This window comes from Salvelinus namaycush, chromosome 18 (genome assembly GCF_016432855.1).
Source record: "Salvelinus namaycush isolate Seneca chromosome 18, SaNama_1.0, whole genome shotgun sequence".
NCBI lineage: Eukaryota > Metazoa > Chordata > Actinopteri > Salmoniformes > Salmonidae > Salvelinus > Salvelinus namaycush.
In genome coordinates, this window is record NC_052324.1 from 39,069,387 (window position 1) to 39,089,834 (window position 20,448).

At 40.5% G+C, this 20,448-nt stretch overlaps 1 protein-coding gene across 1 annotated transcript in view; it reads left to right on the forward strand.

The window, feature by feature from the left end:
- The window catches only part of LOC120063425 (protein mono-ADP-ribosyltransferase PARP8-like), an 88,537-nt gene that overhangs the window by 42,491 nt on the left and 25,598 nt on the right, over positions 1 to 20,448 (forward strand). The window contains exons 6-15 of the mRNA XM_039013795.1: positions 4,584 to 4,652; positions 10,347 to 10,441; positions 12,527 to 12,587; positions 14,137 to 14,294; positions 15,937 to 16,065; positions 16,327 to 16,694; positions 17,010 to 17,118; positions 19,570 to 19,708; positions 19,851 to 19,904; positions 20,065 to 20,160. Of these exons, the coding sequence (XP_038869723.1) occupies positions 4,584 to 4,652; positions 10,347 to 10,441; positions 12,527 to 12,587; positions 14,137 to 14,294; positions 15,937 to 16,065; positions 16,327 to 16,694; positions 17,010 to 17,118; positions 19,570 to 19,708; positions 19,851 to 19,904; positions 20,065 to 20,160 (1,278 nt within the window). The remainder of the gene's footprint in view (positions 1 to 4,583; positions 4,653 to 10,346; positions 10,442 to 12,526; positions 12,588 to 14,136; positions 14,295 to 15,936; positions 16,066 to 16,326; positions 16,695 to 17,009; positions 17,119 to 19,569; positions 19,709 to 19,850; positions 19,905 to 20,064; positions 20,161 to 20,448) is intronic.

The window sequence follows — 20,448 nt, forward strand, 5'->3', positions numbered from 1 at the left end:
ATAATAGTATGTAATGTGTATAACTGTATAGTATTATGTAATAACTATAATAGTATGTAATGTGTATAACTGTATAGTATTATGTAGTAACTATAATAGTATGTAATGTGTATAACTGTATAGTATTATGTAGTAACTATAATAGTATGTAATGTGTAACTGTATAGTATTATGTAATAACTATAATAGTATGTAATGTGTGTAACTGTATAGTATTATGTAATAACTATAATAGTATGTAATGTGTGTAACTGTATAGTATTATGTAATAACTATAATAGTATGTAATGTGTGTAACTGTATAGTATTATGTAATAACTATAATAGTATGTAATGTGTATAACTGTATAGTATTATGTAGTAACTATAATAGTATGTAATGTGTAACTGTATAGTATTATGTAATAACTATAATAGTATGTAATGTGTAACTGTATAGTATTATGTAATAACTATAATAGTATGGCATGTATAACTGTATAGTATTATGTAATAACTATAATAGTATGTAATGTGTATAACTGTATAGTATTATGTAATAACTATAATAGTATGTAATGTGTATAACTGTATAGTATTATGTAATAACTATAGTATGTAATGTGTAAGAACTGTATAGTATTATGTAATAACTATAATAGTATGTAATGTGTATAACTGTATAGTATTATGTAATAACTATAATAGTATGTAATGTGTAACTGTATAGTATTATGTAATAACTATAATAGTATGTAATGTGTAACTGTATAGTATTATGTAGTAACTATAATAGTATGTAATGTGTAGAACTGTATAGTATTATGTAATAACTATAATAGTATGTAATGTGTAAGAACTGTTTAGTGTGCAAATATGTTAACTGTATGGTAGTATGTAATGACTATTAGTATGTAATGTGTAGCAACATGTGTAGTGGTGTAATAGTAATAGTGGTGTAATAGTAATAGTGGTGTAATAGTGGTGTAATGTAATAGTGGTGTAATGTAATAGTGGTGTAATAGTGGTGTAATAGTGGAGTAATAGTGGTGTAATGTAATAGTGGTGTAATAGTGTAGTGGTGTAATAGTGGAGTAATGTAATAGTGGTGTAATAGTGTAGTGGTGTAATAGTGTAGTGGTGTAATGTAATAGTGGTGTAATAGTGTAGTGGTGTAATAGTGTAGTGGTGTAATGTAATAGTGGTGTAATAGTGTAGTGGTGTAATAGTGGTGTGATAGTGGTGTAATAGTGTAGTGGTGTAATAGTGGTGTAATAGTGTAGTGGTGTAATAGTGGTGTAATAGTGTAGTGGTGTAATAGTGGTGTAATAGTGTAGTGGTGTAATAGTGGTGTAATAGTGTAGTGGTGTAATAGTGGTGTAATGTAATAGTGGTGTAATAGTGGTGTAATAGTGTAGTGGTGTAATAGTGGTGTAATAGTGTAGTGGTGTAATAGTGGTGTAATAGTATAGTGGTGTAATAGTGTAGTGGTGTAATAGTGGTGTAATAGTATAGTGGTGTAATAGTGGTGTAATAGTATAGTGGTGTAATAGTGGTGTAATAGTGTAGTGGTGTAATAGTGGTGTAATAGTGTAGTGGTGTAATAGTGTAGTGGTGTAATAGTGGTGTAATAGTGTAGTGGTGTAATAGTGGTGTAATAGTGTGTAATAGTGGTGTAATAGTGTAGTGGTGTAATAGTGGTGTAATAGTAATAGTGGTGTAATAGTGGTGTAATAGTGTAGTGGTGTAATAGTGGTGTAATAGTGTAGTGGTGTAATAGTGGTGTAATAGTGTAGTGGTGTAATAGTGGTGTAATAGTGTAGTGGTGTAATAGTGGTGTAATAGTGTAGTGGTGTAATAGTGGTGTAATAGTGTAGTGGTGTAATAGTGGTGTAATAGTGTAGTGGTGTAATAGTGGTGTAATAGTGTAGTGGTGTAATAGTGGTGTAATAGTGGTGTAATAGTGGTGTAATAGTGGTGTAATAGTGTAGTGGTGTAATAGTGGTGTAATAGTGGTGAAATAGTGTAGTGGTGAAATAGTATAGTGGTGTAATAGTGGTGTAATAGTGGTGTAATAGTGGTGTAATAGTGGTGAAATAGTTGTGTAATGTAATAGGGATGTAATAGTGTAGTGGTGTAATAGTTGTGTAATGTAATAGGGGTGTAATAGTGGTGTAATAGAATAGTGGTGTAATAGAATAGTGGTGTAATAGTATAGTGGTGTAATAGTGTAGTGGTGTAATAGTGGTGTAATAGTGGTGTAATAGTGGTGTAATAGTATAGTGGTGTAATAGTGGTGTAATAGTATAGTGGTGTAATAGTGGTGTAATAGTGGTGTAATAGTGGTGTAATAGTGGTGAAATAGTGTAGTGGTGAAATAGTGTAGTGGTGTAATAGTATAGTGGTGTAATAGTGTAGTGGTGTAATAGTGGTGAAATAGTTGTGTAATGTAAATGGGTGTGTAATAGTGTAGTGGTGTAATAGTTGTGTAATATAATAGGGGTGTAATAGTGGTGTAATAGAATAGTGGTGTAATAGTATAGTGGTGTAATAGTATAGGGGTGTAATAGTGGTGTAATGTAATAGGGGTGTAATAGGGGTGTAATAGTGGTGTAATAGTGGTGTAATAGTATAGTGGTGTAATAGTATAGGGGTGTAATAGTGGTGTAATGTAATAGGGGTGTAATAGTGTAGTGGTGCAATAGTGGTGTAATGTAATAGGGGTGTAATAGTGGTGTAATAGTGGTGTAATAGTGTAGTGGTGTAATAGTGGTGTAATAGTGTAGTGGTGTAATAGTGTAGGGGTGTAATAGTGGTGTAATAGTGTAGTGGTGTAATAGTGTGTAATAGTGTGTAATAGTGGTGTAATGCATTAGGGGTGTAATGGTGGTGTAATAGTATAGGGGTGTAATGGTGGTGTAATAGTATAGTGGTGTAATGGTGGTGTAATAGTGGTGTAATAGTATAGTGGTGCAATAGTATAGTGGTGTAATAGTGGTGTAATAGTGGTGTAATGGTGGTGTAATAGTGGTGTAATAGTGTAGTGGTGCAATAGTATAGTGGTGTAATAGTGGTGTAATAGTGGTGTAATGGTGGTGTAATGGTGGTGTAATAGTGTAGTGGTGCAATAGTATAGTGGTGTAATAGTGGTGTAATAGTGGTGTAATGGTGGTGTAATAGTGGTGTAATAGTATAGTGGTGCAATAGTATAGTGGTGTAATGGTGGTGTAATGGTGGTGTAATAGTGTAGTGGTGCAATAGTGGTGTAATGTATTAGGGGTGTAATGGTGGTGTAATAGTATAGGGGTGTAATGGTGGTGTAATAGTATAGTGGTGTAATGGTGGTGTAATAGTGGTGTAATAGTATAGTGGTGCAATAGTATAGTGGTGTAATAGTGGTGTAATAGTGTAGTGGTGTAATAGTATAGTGGTGTAATAGTGGTGTAATAGTGTAGTGGTGCAATAGTGGTGTAATGTATTAGGGGTGTAATGGTGGTGTAATAGTATAGGGGTGTAATAGTGTGTAGTAATGCTGTAATAGTGTGTAGTAACGGTGTAATAGTGTGGAGTAACGGGTGTAGTGACTGTGATAACGGGTGTAGTAGCGGTGTAATAGTGTGGAGTGACGGTGTAATAGTGTGTAGTAACACAGTGTAGTAACGCTGTAATAGTGTGTAGTAACACTGTCTAGTAACGCTGTAATAGTGTGTAGTAACACTGTCTAGTAACGCTGTAATAGTGTGTAGTAACGGGTGTAGTAACTATGGTAATGGGTGTAGTAACAGTGTAATAGTGCGTAATAATGGGTGTAGTAACAGTGTAATAATGGGTGTAGTAACATGTGTAGTAACTGTGATAATGGGTGTAGTAACTAATAGTGTGTAGTAACAGGTGTAGTAACTGTGGTAACGGGTGTAGTAACTAATAGTGTGTAGTAACATGTGTAGTAACTGTGATAATGGGTGTAGTAACTAATAGTGTGTAGTAACAGGTGTAGTAACTGTGGTAACGGGTGTAGTAACTAATAGTGTGTAGTAACAGGTGTAGTAACTAATAGTGTGTAGTAACAGGTGTAGTAACTGTGATAACGGGTGTAGTAACTAATAGTGTGTAGTAACAGGTGTAGTAACTGTGGTAACGGGTGTAGTAACTAATAGTGTGTAGTAACAGGTGTAGTAACTGTGATAACGGGTGTAGTAACTAATAGTGTGTAGTAACAGGTGTAGTAACTGTGATAATGGGTGTAGTAACTAATAGTGTGTAGTAACAGGTGTAGTAACTGTGGTAACGGGTGTAGTAACTAATAGTGTGTAGTAACAGGTGTAGTAACTAATAGTGTGTAGTAACAGGTGTAGTAACTGTGATAACGGGTGTAGTAACTAATAGTGTGTAGTAACAGGTGTAGTAACTGTGGTAACGGGTGTAGTAACTAATAGTGTGTAGTAACAGGTGTAGTAACTGTGATAACGGGTGTAGTAACTAATAGTGTGTAGTAACAGGTGTAGTAACTGTGATAATGGGTGTAGTAACTAATAGTGTGTAGTAACTGTGGTAACGGGTGTAGTAACTAATAGTGTGTAATAACATGTCTAACTTCCCCCCAGTGCCACTATGCCATAGAGGAGGACTCTGAGGGGGATGCTGACTCTGAGGAGTTTTACTATGGAGGTCAGGTAAGCATCAAGCCTCATCTCCATGACAACTGCTGTCCATTAGATCGCCAGGGTTCAGCCCTCTCTTAGCTACAGAGGCAGTAGATTTCTTAGGGCATGTTTCCCCAGACACAAATTAAGCCTAGTCCTGGACTGAAAAGCACTTTGGAGAATATTTGTATTTTTTTTAGTTCAGGTCTAGGCTTTATCTGTGTCCAGGAAACCACCCCCAAGGGGCAAGTAAGTAGAACTCCTTATATAGAGTGAGGACCCAGCAGCTCTAAGGAGAAGCCAGAAATCAAAGCTCCAGACCTCCCCTGACTTCTCCACCTGATTCCTTGGCAGATTTCCCTAAAGTAGCCCTACACTCATCAAGTATATAAAGCTCTTTTATATTTTCAGTCCGCTCACTCAGAAAGAGACCCGACGCTCATTCCTCATTCACCGTCGTGGGTCGTTTCTATCACCCAAATGAACTCTGACACAAGTGACTTTCCGTATGGAAATATACGGCTGTTCTGATGAGCAACGGCTGCCCTCTCTCCCTCTCCGCCTCTCTCCTTCCTTCCTCCTCCTAACTGTTGATTGGTGAACTTTGTTCGGCCTCTTGTGACAAAGCGACAGTTTCTGAAGTTTGTTTGTGTGATTAGTCAGTTTCTGTGAGTAGCGAGTAGCGAGTTTCAAGATTGTGATTGATGCCTCCGTCGGTCACGAAGCAATCTGGACTAAATTTATGTTGCTTGCATCCGGGTTGCTATATGTGTCACCCTCAAACAATTTCACTGCAAATTAGTTGCATTGTATCGCCAGCGATAGAAATCAAACCTATTTCACGCAATTGTCTGTATGCAATGTCCAATCAGTGAGCAGAAAAAAGTTCACATGACTCGTCGTATCGTTCCGTTCTGAACTCCGACCCAGTTGTCATGCCAACACAGCTGTCAGTAGTGCCGCAAAGCACGACGAAAAGAGACATGCCAAATGGGAAATGTATAAATAAAAAAATTCTAGACCGCATGGCTAGTCATGGTTTATGTACGTGGTCTGGCAGTCAATAAATGTGTCATTTTAAAAGTGAAACCAGACCTTTTCTCTGTCCAGTTTCAACTGACATTGTCCAACATGACTACAGCTAGCTAGCTTAGCTCATTACTAGCTTGGTAAAACATTGTTTGAAAATGGGCAACATTTTGGCTAGCTATCTAAATTGTACAGTCAGCATTTTGTGTCTCGATGCTGTTACAATTACCAAACGTTTGGCTAAACAAATCCATTTATGAAATCGTGTGATGTATGATAGGATTGGATGTTGCATGCAATTTACATGTTGTTTGAATTGCTTCGTGTATCGGCATGTCTCTTGGAGAGTGCATCTGCAACATAAATTGAGTCCAAATTGTTTCGTGTGACAGGCTTTAGAATTAAATGCCTCTCCCGTTGCAAAGTCAGTCACCGTAATATGGCCATCTTCCTCTGACGGGTATTGTGTGTGTGTGTGTGTGGTGTGTGTGTGGTGTGTGTGTGTGTGTCCTGTGGTGGCACTTTGGGAAACGTGTGACGTCAGCAACACGTTATATATGGGCCCTATTGGCTATTCTTTAAAAGCTTCTAGATAAAACACTCTGTATTAACCTCCCAGATTGGAGGGAAACAAATGGGTTTTAGGTGATATAATGTTAAAGCTGTCATAACAATTACAGAGTGAGTTGGACCTTGTTTCATATACCAGTGATGGTTGATGTTCTTTGGATCTAGTAGTATGGGGGAGAAGGCAGGGATGTCATTTGAAGGATTTTGGGCTCTAGCCAGTCGACCACCATTTTTTACTAGCCCATGTACAAAATATGCCATAGGATATTTGAAAAGACAAAAATGTCACTTGCCAGTGTCAAAATGTCATGTTTTCTACTAGCCTGGTCTGAAAAGTACTAGCCTCAGGCTAGCTTAAAATCCATTAATGGTAGTAGGCCTAGATAATGTTTACTTGATGTCAGTAGGTATACTGTAGTTAGTGTTTTCTTTATCAATAACATAACCAATGTTTTAAATAGGGGTGTGCTGATCTCATCATACCAGTAATCGTATGTTTTTACAACTTGATTGGAGTCCACCTTTGGTAAATTCAATTGATTGGACATGACTTGGAAAAGCACAGTGGATGTCAGAGCAAAAAACTAAGCCATGAGGTGGAAGGAATAGTCCGTAGAGCTCCGAGACAGAATTGTGTCGAGGCACAGATCTGGGGAAGACTCTTCCTAGAGCTGGCCGCCCGGTCAAACTGCGCAATCGAAGGAGAAGGGCCTTGGTCAGGGAGGTGACCAAGAACCCGATGTTCACTCTGACAGAGCTCCAGATTTCCTCTGTGGAGATGGGAGAACCTTTCGTGAAGGACAACCATCTCTGCAGCACTCCACCATCAGGCCTTTATGGTAGAGTGGCCAGTAGGAAGCCACTCCTCAGTAAAAGGCAAATGACAGCTTGCTTGGAGTTTGCCAAAAGGCACCTAAAGACTCTCTCAGACACTGAGAAAAAAGGTTCTCTGGTTTGATGAAACCAAGATTGAACTCTTTGGCCTGAATGCCAAGTGTCACATCTGGAGTTGGCATCATCATGCTGTGGGGATGTTTTTTAGCCGAAGGGACTGAGAGACGACTAGTCAGGATCGAGGCAAAGATGAAAGGAGCAAAGCACAGAGATCCTTGATGAAAACCTGCTCCAGAGCGCTCAGGACCTCAGACTGGGGGGCGAAGGTTCACCTTCCAAGAGGACAACGACCCTAAGCACACAGCCAAGACAACGCAGGAGTGACTTCGGGACAAGTCTCTGAATGTCCTTGAGTGGCCCAGCCAGAGCCCGGACTTGAACCCAATCGAACATCTCTGGAAAAACCTGAAAATAGCTGTACAACAACACTCCCCATCCAACCTGACAGAGCTGGAGAGGATCTGTAGAGAAGAATGGGAGAAACTCCCCAAATACAGGTGTGCCAAGCTTGTAGCGTCATACCCAAGAAGACTCGAGGCTGTAATCGCTGCCAAAGTTGCTTCAACAAAGTACTGAGTAAAGGGTCTGAATACTAATGTAAATGTGATACTCTGCTGACACTTACGCCACAACATTTGTACAATCAAAATAAATCAAAATATTTTGTAATGACATGTCGCTCGGTCAACATGCCTGGGCCAGTAGAAATAATAGTAGCAAGCAAGCATGGGCTTGGATCACAACACAATGACAGACGTGGTCAGGAATGGAATAATTATACAGAAAGACAAAGAAGTCCTGCTGAACAACACCAAGTAGACAGACCAAAACAACCATATGGCCTCAGTTGACAGGAAGTAACTAGATTTGAACAACAATGACCTAGCTATGGATTCTGATTCCTACATGATGTTTGGAGAAGGAGAGACTTGTGTCCTGAGACAGTGACCGAAACAGCATGGCGTGTGTTCGCTGTGTGGGGAAATGAGAGCAGAGGAGGAGTGGCTTGTTCTAATCCAATTGCTACAGCAGACTCAACTGACACCCCCGCCCTGTTTTTTGACAGACAGAATAACTAGCCAATAGTTGTTGAGAGAACACAGTGCTTCATACTGTTTGAGTGAAAGAGAGATGTGTGTTGGCACTCATAATTACAAAAAATACTTGTCATAATTGGATTTCGGGAAAATTCTCCTTATCCGTTACGATACTCGTTTTGTTTGAGTACTTGACACACCCCTAGTTTTAAAGCAAATAATTATGACACATTAACTCCTCTATTGTCTTAAATGTGTTTGGACAGCTCTAGGAGACTTAATGTTTAATGTGTCTGGACAGCTCTAGGAGACTTCATGTTTAATGTGTCTGGACAGCTCTAGGAGACTTCATGTTTAATGTGTCTGGACAGCTCTAGGGGACTTAATGTTTAATGTGTCTGGACAGCTCTAGGAGACTTCATGTTTAATGTGTCTGGACAGCTCTAGGAGACTTCATGTTTAATGTGTCTGGACAGCTCTAGGAGACTTCATGTTTAATGTGTCTGGACAGCTCTAGGAGACTTCATGTTTAATGTGTCTGGACAGCTCTAGGAGACTTCATGTTTAATGTGTCTGGACAGCTCTAGGAGACTTCATGTTTAATGTGTCTGGACAGCTCTAGGAGACTTCATGTTTAATGTGTCTGGACAGCTCTAGGAGACTTTATGTTTAATGTGTCTGGACAGCTCTAGGAGACTTCATGTTTAATGTGTCTGGACAGCTCTAGGAGACTTCATGTTTAATGTGTCTGGACAGCTCTAGGAGACTTCATGTTTAATGTGTCTGGACAGCTCTAGGAGACTTCATGTTTAATGTGTCTGGACAGCTCTAGGAGACTTCATGTTTAATGTGTCTGGACAGCTCTAGGAGACTTCATGTTTAATGTGTCTGGACAGCTCTAGGAGACTTCATGTTTAATGTGTCTGGACAGCTCTAGGAGACTTCATGTTTAATGTGTCTGGACATCTCTAGGAGACTTCATGTTTAATGTGTCTGGACAGCTCTAGGAGACTTCATGTTTAATGTGTCTGGACAGCTCTAGGAGACTTCATGTTTAATGTGTCTGGACAGCTCTAGGAGACTTCATGTTTAATGTGTCTGGACAGCTCTAAAGGACTTAATGTTTGTGTCTGGACAGCTGTAGGAGACTTAATGTGTCTGGACAGCTGTAGGAGACTTAATGTGTCTGGACAGCTGTAGGAGACTTAATGTGTCTGGACAGCTGTAGGAGACTTAATGTGTCTGGACAGCTGTAGGAGACTTAATGTGTCTGGACAGCTGTAGGGAGAATTTGTTCATTAATTTTCCAGTGATAATATTGGATTTCATTTAGCTTCTCCCAGAAATTGAACCGGCCAATAAAATAGAACAGGATATGACACATTGAGTTAGCTGGGTGTTTATACAGTCTGTCTCCCAAATGGCACCCTATTCCCTATGTAGTGCCCTGGCTTTTACTATTCTGGTCAAATGTAGTGCACTACATAGGGAATAGGGTGCTACTTGGGACAAAGACGGTCCTTCTCAGTGAAACTTTTTTGTTCTCCACGAGTATTTGGAGCGTTCAGATTAAAGCATACCCACTTGGCACAGATGGCATTTCAACGTCTTGTTTTGATACAATTTTGGTTGAATTCAACGTGAAATTAACAAAGAAAAACTCACAATGTCATTGGATTTAGATTTAAAAGTTGAGTGAAAAAAAATAATATGAATTTCCTTTACGCTGATTTTACTTTTTGAAAATCCAATCAGTTTTTCCAACGTCATCACATTGAGTTTAGTTGTTGAAATAACGTGGAAACAACATTGATTCAATCAGTTTTGCACAGTGGGTATAAACTGATTATTGTTCTGCTGTAGGTTGATTTTGGCAGACAAAAGCACAAAATGTCCTTAGCAGCTGATTGGTCGTGTTTTGGGGTCTCTTTAGAGATCTGTCCAATCATTACATTTTAGGGGAGGGCAAAGAACCGCACTTTATAAAAGAAGCCTTTCAGGTTTTCCCTCTGAGTCGGGTTCCTTTCTAGGTATCGTCCTTCTAGGGAGATTTGTGCTGGTCACTGTGCCTGTGATTCTCTTTGCTCTTTGGGGTCTAAGTTACTGTGAAGAGCTTTGCCTATATTGCTGATGGGGGCGAAAAAAAGGATTTTAAAACACGTTTCATTGATTTATTGACGTCTCTCTCTGATAGGTGAACTCTGATGGCGAGCTCCACAAGCACCCCCAGTTGGAGGCGGATCTGGCGGCAGTCCGGGAGTTGTACGGACAACACGCAGTATCTCTCAGGTAATAATAAGATACAGTGCATTCTGAAAAGTATTCAGACCCCTTGACTTTTTCCACATTTTGTTACGTTACAGCCTTATTCTAAAATGTATTAAATAAATAAAATATCCTCATTGATCTACGCACTACCCCGTAATGACAAAGCGAAAACACGTATATATTTATTTTTTGCAAGTTTATACAAAATTAAAAACAAATACCTTTTGCAATGAGACATGAAATTGAACTCAGGTTCATCCTGTTTCCATTGATCATCCTTGAGATGTTTCTACAACTTGATTGGAGTCCACCTGTGGTAAATTCAATTGATTGGACATGATTTGGAAAGGCACACACCTGTCTATATAAGGTCCCACAGTTGACAGTGCATGTCAGAGCAAAAACCAAGCCATGAGGTCGAAGGAATTGTCCGTAGAGCTCAGAGACAGGATTGTGTCGAGGCACAGATCTGGGGAAGGGTACCAAAACATTTCTGCAGCATTGAAGGTCCCCAAGAACACAGTGGCCTCCATCATTCTTAAATGGAAGACGTTTGGAACCACCAAGACTCTTCCTAGAGCTGCCCGGCCAAACTGAGTGATCGGGGGAGAAGGGCCTTGGTCAGGGACTTCTGGCATAACTGTGGAATGCATGGGGGTCAACATGGGCCAGCATCCCTGTGGAATGGGGAGGGGGGGTGAGTCAGTGTGGATGGTGGTGTATGGCAGGGCCTATTGGATGACTCATCACAGAGTAGAGAGCTGGTCCTCCAGAGAAGGGGGGGGGGGGGGGGGTCAGTATGGTTGGTGGTGCTGGCAGGGCCTATTGGATGACTCATCACAGAGTAGAGAGCTGGTCCTCCAGAGAAGGGGGGGGGGGGGGTCAGTATGGTTGGTGGTGCATGGCAGGGCCTATTGGATGACTCATCACAGAGTAGAGAGCTGGTCCTCCAGAGAAGGGGGGGGGGGGGGGGGTCAGTATGGTTGGTGGTGCATGGCAGGGCCTATTGGATGACTCATCACAGAGTAGAGAGCTGGTCCTCCAGAGAGGGGGGGGGGGGGGGGGTCAGTATGGTTGGTGGTGCATGGCAGGGCCTATTGGATGACTCATCACAGAGTAGAGAGCTGGTCCTCCAGAGAGGGGGGGGGGGGTGGGGGGGGGTCAGTATGGTTGGTGGTGCATGGCAGGGCCTATTGGATGACTCATCACAGAGTAGAGAGCTAGTCCTCCAGGGGGGGGGGGGGGGGGGTCAGTATGGTTGGTGGTGTATGGCACGGCCTACTGGATGACTCATCACAGAGTAGAGAGCTAGTCCTCCAGAGGGGGGGGGGGGGGGGGGGGGGGGGTCAGTATGGTTGGTGGTGTATGGCAGGGCCTGCTGGATGACTCATCACAGAGTAGAGAGCTGGTCCTCCAGAGAGGGGGGGGGGGGGGGGTCAGTATGGTTGGTGGTGTATGGCACGGCCTACTGGATGACTCATCACAGAGTAGAGAGCTGGTCCTCCAGAGGGTGTGGGGGTGTGTGTGTGCGTGTGTGTGTGTGTGCGTGCGTGTATTGTACCATTCTATGTTGAGAATAAGATATGAAAGGGTAGCTGTGTTGAATAATGCATTTTCATTGTAATGCTGATATACAACTTCAAACATGTTTTCAAGATGAAACAATCAGCCTCTTTGTGTCGTTTCTATGTTGAAATATCAAAAGTAGCCAAGAGACAGAAATCTCCCGTGTTTAAATCTCCCGTGTTTAAATCTCCCGTGTTTAAATCTCCCGTGTTAAAATCTCCCGTGTTTAAACCTCCCGTGTTTAAATCTCCCGTGTTTAAACCTCCCGTGTTTAAATCTCCCGTGTTTAAATCTCCCGTGTTTAAATCTCCCGTGTTTAAATCTCCCGTGTTAAAATCTCCCGTGTTTAAACCTCCCGTGTTTAAATCTCCCGTGTTTAAATCTCCCGTGTTTAAACCTCCCGTGTTTAAATCTCCCGTGTTTAAATCTCCCGTGTTTAAATCTCCCGTGTTTAAATAATATGCATGTTGACTCTGACTGGAAATGTCTTCATTTGACGATAGAGAACTGAAATCATCTCATCTTTCTACTCTGTCGTAGGGAATACGGTGCCATCGACGATGTGGACATTGATCTCCACATCGACGTCAGTTTCCTAGATGTAAGTTTTATAGAGTTTACCTACCGTTCCTTCCATGTTGTCCTTTTGACCTGATATATTTGATGAGCTTAACGCTGGCATTTTTTCAATTTTATTTGACAATTTGAAAAATATAATTCATGCGGGCCTCCCGGGTGGCGCAGTGGTCTAGGGCACTGCATCGCAGTGCTAACTGCGCCACCAGAGTCTCTGGGTTCGCGCCCAGGCTCTGTCGCAGCCGGCCGCGACCGGGAGGTCCGTGGGGCGACGCACAATTGGCATAGCGTCGTCCGGGTTAGGGAGGGTTTGGCCGGTAGGGATATCCTTGTCTCATCGCGCTCCAGCGACTCCTGTGGCGGGCCGGGCGCAGTGCGCGCTAACCAAGGGGGCCAGGTACACGGTGTTTCCTCCGACACATTGGTGCGGCTGGCTTCCGGGTTGGAGGCGCGCTGTGTTAAGAAGCAGTGCGGCTTGGTTGGGTTGTGTTTCGGAGGACGCATGGCTTTCAACCTTCGTCTCTCCCGAGCCCGTACGGGAGTTGTAGCGATGAGACAAGATAGTAATTACTAGCGATTGGATACCACGAACATTGGGGAGAAAATGGGATAACATTTTAAAAAAATATATATATATATATATATAATTCATGCACACAAGTGGATTGACCCCATGTTAACCGTGTAGGTCTGTACCCTAAAATAACATGGTTTAGTGGATTGACCCCATGTTAACCGTGTAGGTCTGTACCCTAAAATAACATGGTTTAGTGGGTTGACCCCATGTTAACCGTGTAGGTCTGTACCCTAAAATAACATGGTTTAGTGGGTTGACCCCATGTTAACCGTGTAGGTCTGTACCCTAAAATAACATGGTTTAGTGGGTTGACCCCATGTTAACCGTGTAGGTCTGTACGCTAAAATAACATGGTTTAGTGGGTTGACCCCATGTTAACCGTGTAGGTCTGTACCCTAAAATAACATGGTTTAGTGGGTTGACCCCATGTTAACCGTGTAGGTCTGTACGCTAAAATAACATGGTTTAGTGGGTTGACCCCATGTTAACCGTGTAGGTCTGTACGCTAAAATAACATGGTTTAGTGGGTTGACCCCATGTTAACCGTGTAGGTCTGTACCCTAAAATAACATGGTTTAGTGGGTTGACCCCATGTTAACCGTGTAGGTCTGTACCCTAAAATAACATGGTTTAGTGGGTTGACCCCATGTTAACCGTGTAGGTCTGTACGCTAAAATAACATGGTTTAGTGGGTTGACCCCATGTTAACCGTGTAGGTCTGTACCCTAAAATAACATGGTTTAGTGGGTTGACCCCATGTTAACCGTGTAGGTCTGTACCCTAAAATAACATGGTTTAGTGGGTTGACCCCATGTTAACCGTGTAGGTCTGTACCCTAAAATAACATGGTTTAGTGGGTTGACCCCATGTTAACCGTGTAGGTCTGTACCCTAAAATAACATGGTTTAACGTATTGACCCCATGTTAAATTAATTAAATATGTCAACATTATGTAAAATGAAAAAACAGACATGTTTATGATTTTTTTGGTCATCAGGAGGAAATAGCCCTTGCGTGGGACGTGATACGGAGGGAGCCGGTGATCGTGCGTCTACACTGCTCTCTGACACAGTACCTGAATGGACCAGTCCCCACGGTGGACGTGTTCCAGGTGTCGACTAAAGACCGGTTTGGACTGGGACATCAGATGAAGAAGTAAAGATGGTTCTAATATCACATGCCCTTTCAACACTAGAGAGTTTAGTTCTAATATCACATGCCCTTTCATGACTAGAGAGTTTAGTTCTAATATCACATGCCCTTTCAACACTAGAGAGTTTAGTTCTAATATCACATGCCCTTTCAACACTAGAGAGTTTAGTTCTAATATCACATGCCCTTTCATGACTAGAGAGTTTAGTTCTAATATCACATGCCCTTTCAACACTAGAGAGTTTAGTTCTAATATCACATGCCCTTTCAACACTAGAGAGTTTAGTTCTAATATCACATGGCCTTTCATCACTAGAGAGTTTAGTTCTAATATCACATGCCCTTTCAACACTAGAGAGTTTAGTTCTAATATCACATGCCCTTTCATCACTAGAGAGTTTAGTTCTAATATTACTTGCCCTTTCAACACTAGAGAGTTTAGTTCTAATATCACATGCCCTTTCATGACTAGAGAGTTTAGTTCTAATATCACATGCCCTTTCATCACTAGAGAGTTTAGTTCTAATATCACATGCCCTTTCAACACTAGAGAGTTTAGTTCTAATATCACATGCCCTTTCAACACTAGAGAGTTTAGTTCTAATATCACATGCCCTTTCATGACTAGAGAGTTTAGTTCTAATATCACATGCCCTTTCATGACTAGAGAGTTTAGTTCTAATATCACATGCCCTTTCATGACTAGAGAGTTTAGTTCTAATATCACATGCCCTTTCATGACTAGAGAGTTTAGTTCTAATATCACATGCCCTTTCAACACTAGAGAGTTTAGTTCTAATATCACATGCCCTTTCAACACTAGAGAGTTTAGTTCTAATATCACATGCCCTTTCAACACTAGAGAGTTTAGTTCTAATATCACATGCCCTTTCAACACTAGAGAGTTTAGTTCTAATATCACATGCCCTTTCAACACTAGAGAGTTTAGTTCTAATATCACATGCCCTTTCATGACTAGAGAGTTTAGTTCTAATATCACATGCCCTTTCATGACTAGAGAGTTTAGTTCTAATATCACATGCCCTTTCATCACTAGAGAGTTTAGTTCTAATATCACATGCCCTTTCAACACTAGAGAGTTTAGTTCTAATATCACATGCCCTTTCAACACTAGAGAGTTTAGTGGAATTGTTTGCATGCATTTCAATCTCTCAATTAATAGATACAATTACTTAATTCTTTAGAGTTGAGAGAGGGGGGGGGGTGATAATCTGACATATGGAATTGTTTTAAAATGGGCATACTATTTATCACTTAGCTATTTGATTTTGAATTTTAGGAACACTAGGTATATCAAAATATATATATATATATATACAGTATCAGTCAAAAGTTTGGATACACCTACTCATTCAAGGGTTTTTCTTTATTTTTACTATTTTCTACATTGTAGAATAATAGTGAAGACATCAAAACTATGAAAGGTTTTAATTTTAAATTTTGCTACAACTAGATAAAATTCACAGTTAGTAGTTGAAATTAGTGCAGACAAGGAAATGTCAGTCTTTGAAGGACAGTAGCCCGCATCTGTTGAATTGTGGATCCCTTCATTGAATAACGCGTTTGTTTCTTCTCTCTTACAAAGATAATGTAGATGTTACATCCCCCCCCCTCCTCTCTTCAGGATAATGCAGACGTTTGTCACCCAGCAGTGGAAACACCAATGTAAAGAGAAACTCAACTGCTCTCACAACAAAAACAAGGGAGACAAGAAGGTCAAATCTCCCCTCCACATCTTCTCGACCCTCCGCAGGTCAGAGAAACATCATAATACTGACATTTTATGTCTAACGTAATTATCGATTTTGAACCTGTCTGTCACTATAATTAAACTACAGACATTTCTTGTTCCTTACCACATAGGCACTTACTGTATCTGAAAGGATCAGATAGGTATGATATGGTAGTATCTCCACTTTGCTCTCTGATTGGTTAGGCAGATTTGAGCCTGGGTTTACTCTCTCCGTTCCCGTCATTTGTGTATATTGGACAATAAAGTTATCTTCGTCTTCAGATCTCCCAGCTACCCGCCTCCCGGCTGTGTCAAGAGCAAAAAGAAGCTGAAGCCAGAACAAGATGGCGTCTCTAAATCCCACCGCCTTCTCCGCCGGACTTGCACCAGCACCGCCAAACAGCAGGTTGAGGTGGACGGCTGCGGCCCCGGGACCAAGACTAACCACCGTCTCCTGGGCCTTTCCCTGTCTAGCGGAGACCCCCGTATGGACCAAGGAGGAGGGCTTGGCCCACTGCCCTTCAAACCCCACCGCCTGGGCAGGCCCTGCATGGCTGTGGTCAAACCAGAGGACCTCCGACCCGCTCCCCATAAGCTCCTGCCTCGCTCGTGCTCCGTCGACCCCCGCTGTGAGCACGCGGGAGTGGGAGGTGTTGGTGGTGGAGGAGGTAGTCTTGGGGGAGGTAGTCTTGGGGGAGGTAGTCTTGGGGGAGGTAGTCTTGGGGGAGGTAGTCTTGGGGGAGGTAGTCTTGGGGGAGGTACTCTTGGGGGAGGTAGTCTTGGGGGAGGTACTCTTGGGGGAGGTGTTGGTGGGCTGGGCCAGAGTGGTGGTGGAGGGGGTAGTCTTGGTGGATGTAGTCTTGGGGGAGGTAGTTTTGGGGGAGGTAGTCTTGGGGGAGGTACTCTTGGGGGAGGTGTTGGTGGGCTGGGCCAGAGTGGTGGTGGAGGGGGTAGTCTTGGGGGAGGTAGTCTTGGGGGAGGTTTGAAGCACCACAGGCTGCTCAGTAGGTCGTGCTCTGGTTCTATCAGGACGGAGGAGCTGGATGGACTGAAACACCACCACCTCCTCAGCAGGTAAGATGACAACATATTAACATCCCCAAAGATACCATATTAACATCCCCAAAGATAACATATTAACGTAACATCCCCAAAGATAACATATTAACGTTAACATCCCCAAAGATAACATATTAACATAACATCCCCAAAGATAACATATTAACATCCCCAAAGATAACATATTAACATCCCCAAATATAACATATTAACGTAACATCCCCAAAGATAACATATTAACGTAACATCCCCAAAGATAACATATTAACATCCCCAAAGATAACATATTAACATCCCCAAAGATAACATATTAACATCCCCAAAGATAACATATTAACATCCCCAAAGATAACATATTAACATCCCCAAAGATAACATTAACATCCCCAAAGATAACATATTGACATCCCCAAAGACAACATATTGACATCCCCAAAGACAACATATTAACATCCCCAAAGATAACATATTAACATCCCCAAAGATAACATATTAACATCCCCAAAGATAACATATTAACATCCCCAAAGATAACATATTAACGTAACACCCCCAAAGATAACATATTAACGTAACATCCCCAAAGATAACATATTAACATCCCCAAAGATAACATATTAACATAACATCCCCAAAGATAACATATTAACATCCCCAAAGATAACATATTAACGTCCCCAAAGATAACATATTAACGTAACATCCCCAAAGATACCATATTAACATCCCCAAAGATACCATATTAACATCCCCAAAGATACCATATTAACATCCCCAAAGATACCATATTAACATCCCCAAAGATAACATATTAACGTAACATCCCCAAAGATAACATATTAACGTAACATCCCCAAAGATAACATATTAACGTAACATCCCCAAAGATAACATATTAATGTAACATCCCCAAAGATAACATATTGACATCCCCAAAGATAACATATTAACATCCCCAAAGATAACATATTAACATCCCCAAAGATAACATATTAACGTAACATCCCCAAAGATAACATATTAACGTAACATCCCCAAAGATAACATATTAATGTAACATCCCCAAAGATAACATATTGACATCCCCAAAGATAACATATTAACATAACATCCCCAAAGATAACATATTAACATAACATCCCCAAAGATAACATATTAACATAACATCCCCAAAGATAACATATTAACATAACATCCCCAAAGATAACATATTAACGTAACATCCCCAAAGATAACATATTAATGTAACATCCCCAAAGATAACATATTGACATCCCCAAAGATAACATATTAACATAACATCCCCAAAGATAACATATTAACATCCCCAAAGATAACATATTAACATCCCCAAAGATAACATAGTACTTTGTTAATCCCCAAAGATAACATATTAACATCCCCAAAGATAACATATTAACGTAACATCCCCAAAGATAACATATTAACGTAACATCCCCAAAGATAACATATTGACATCCCCAAAGATAACATATTAACATCCCCAAAGATACCATATTAACATCCCCAAAGATAACATATTAACATCCCCAAAGATAACATATTAACATCCCCAAAGATAACATATTAACATCCCCAAAGATAACATATTAACATAACATCCCCAAAGATAACATATTAACATCCCCAAAGATAACATATTAACATCCCCAAAGATAACATATTAACATCCCCAAAGATAACATAGTACTTTGTTAATCCCCAAAGATAACATATTAACATCCCCAAAGATAACATATTAACGTAACATCCCCAAAGATAACATATTAACGTAACATCCCCAAAGATAACATATTGACATCCCCAAAGATAACATATTAACATCCCCAAAGATACCATATTAACATCCCCAAAGATAACATATTAACATCCCCAAAGATAACATATTAACATCCCCAAAGATAACATATTAACATCCCCAAAGATAACATATTAACGTAACATCCCCAAAGATAACATATTAACGTAACATCCCCAAAGATAAAATATTAACGTAACATCCCCAAAGATACCATATTAACATCCCCAAAGATACCATATTAACATCCCCAAAGATAACATATTAACATCCCCAAAGATAACATATTAACATAACATCCCCAAAGATAACATATTAACATAACATAGTACTTTATTAATCCCCAAAGATAACATATTAACATAACATAGTACTTTATTAATCCCCAAAGATAACATATTAACATCCCCAAAGATAACATATTAACATAACATCCCCAAAGATAACATATTAACATAACATAGTACTTTATTAATCCCCAAAGATAACATATTAACATAACATAGTACTTTATTAATCCCCAAAGATAACATATTAATGTAACATAGTACTTTATTAATCCCCAAAGGAAGGAACATTTGTTTGCACCAGATGATACATAAATACGCAACAACAAACACTAAAAGCAGCAACTCATGTTACTGCAGGTCCTACTCCAGCAGTACCAAGATGGGCAAGGCAGCGGACATCTTCAAGGACTCTGTGGCTCCGTTCGAGGGGAGGCGGCTCTCTCTTACCTCAGGGCTCATCGGGATCCTCGCCCCCTCGCTCGCCACCCCACCGCCGGTCAGTAAGGCTGCTGGTGATTGGTTGATCCGAAAGGCCATCCTCTCATGATTGGTTGATTTTGATTTGTCATTAGAAACAGGGATTGTTGACCTTTTTTGGATCACAGGCAGGTAACAAACGTCCCTCTCTTCCTTTACAGCCAAACAATGGAGCCAAGTCCGTACCAATAAAAGACAGGGGTTTCCTTGTCCAGGTAAATGCTCCCTGAATTTCACCTGAGCTCTTCTTCTAGCAATAATATGTTTGTAAACGTTTACTTCAAGTAAATGTGTACATGTAGAAGGAGTTGATACGTGTTTATAAACCTAATATGAGCTTTTATCATGTCTTCTAATAATGTCTTCTGTCTTCAGACCGTGGAATATGCTGAGCAGAGGATTCCGGTCCTCAACGAGTTCTGTGTAGTGTGTGATGAAGCTCACGTATTCCAGAACGGACCGATGCTCAGAGTGAGTACCTGTTGAGGGAATTAAATTATTCCTCTATGGACTCATTAATTAAAATCAATCTGTCTATTTATATAAGAATTTGTAAGATACTTATTAACATAAAATAGACAGGATACAGTCTTATTTATAAAAAAAAAAAGTTACTCACTGCCTTATCTAAACATCTCAGGGCTATGTTGGGTCAGTTCAACCATAGTTTAACGACCCCTTTTTGCTTACTTTATAACCCACAGCACAAATCTCTTTCACCAGGCGTGCAGAGTTCAATTAGTTATAGTTTTATCTAAA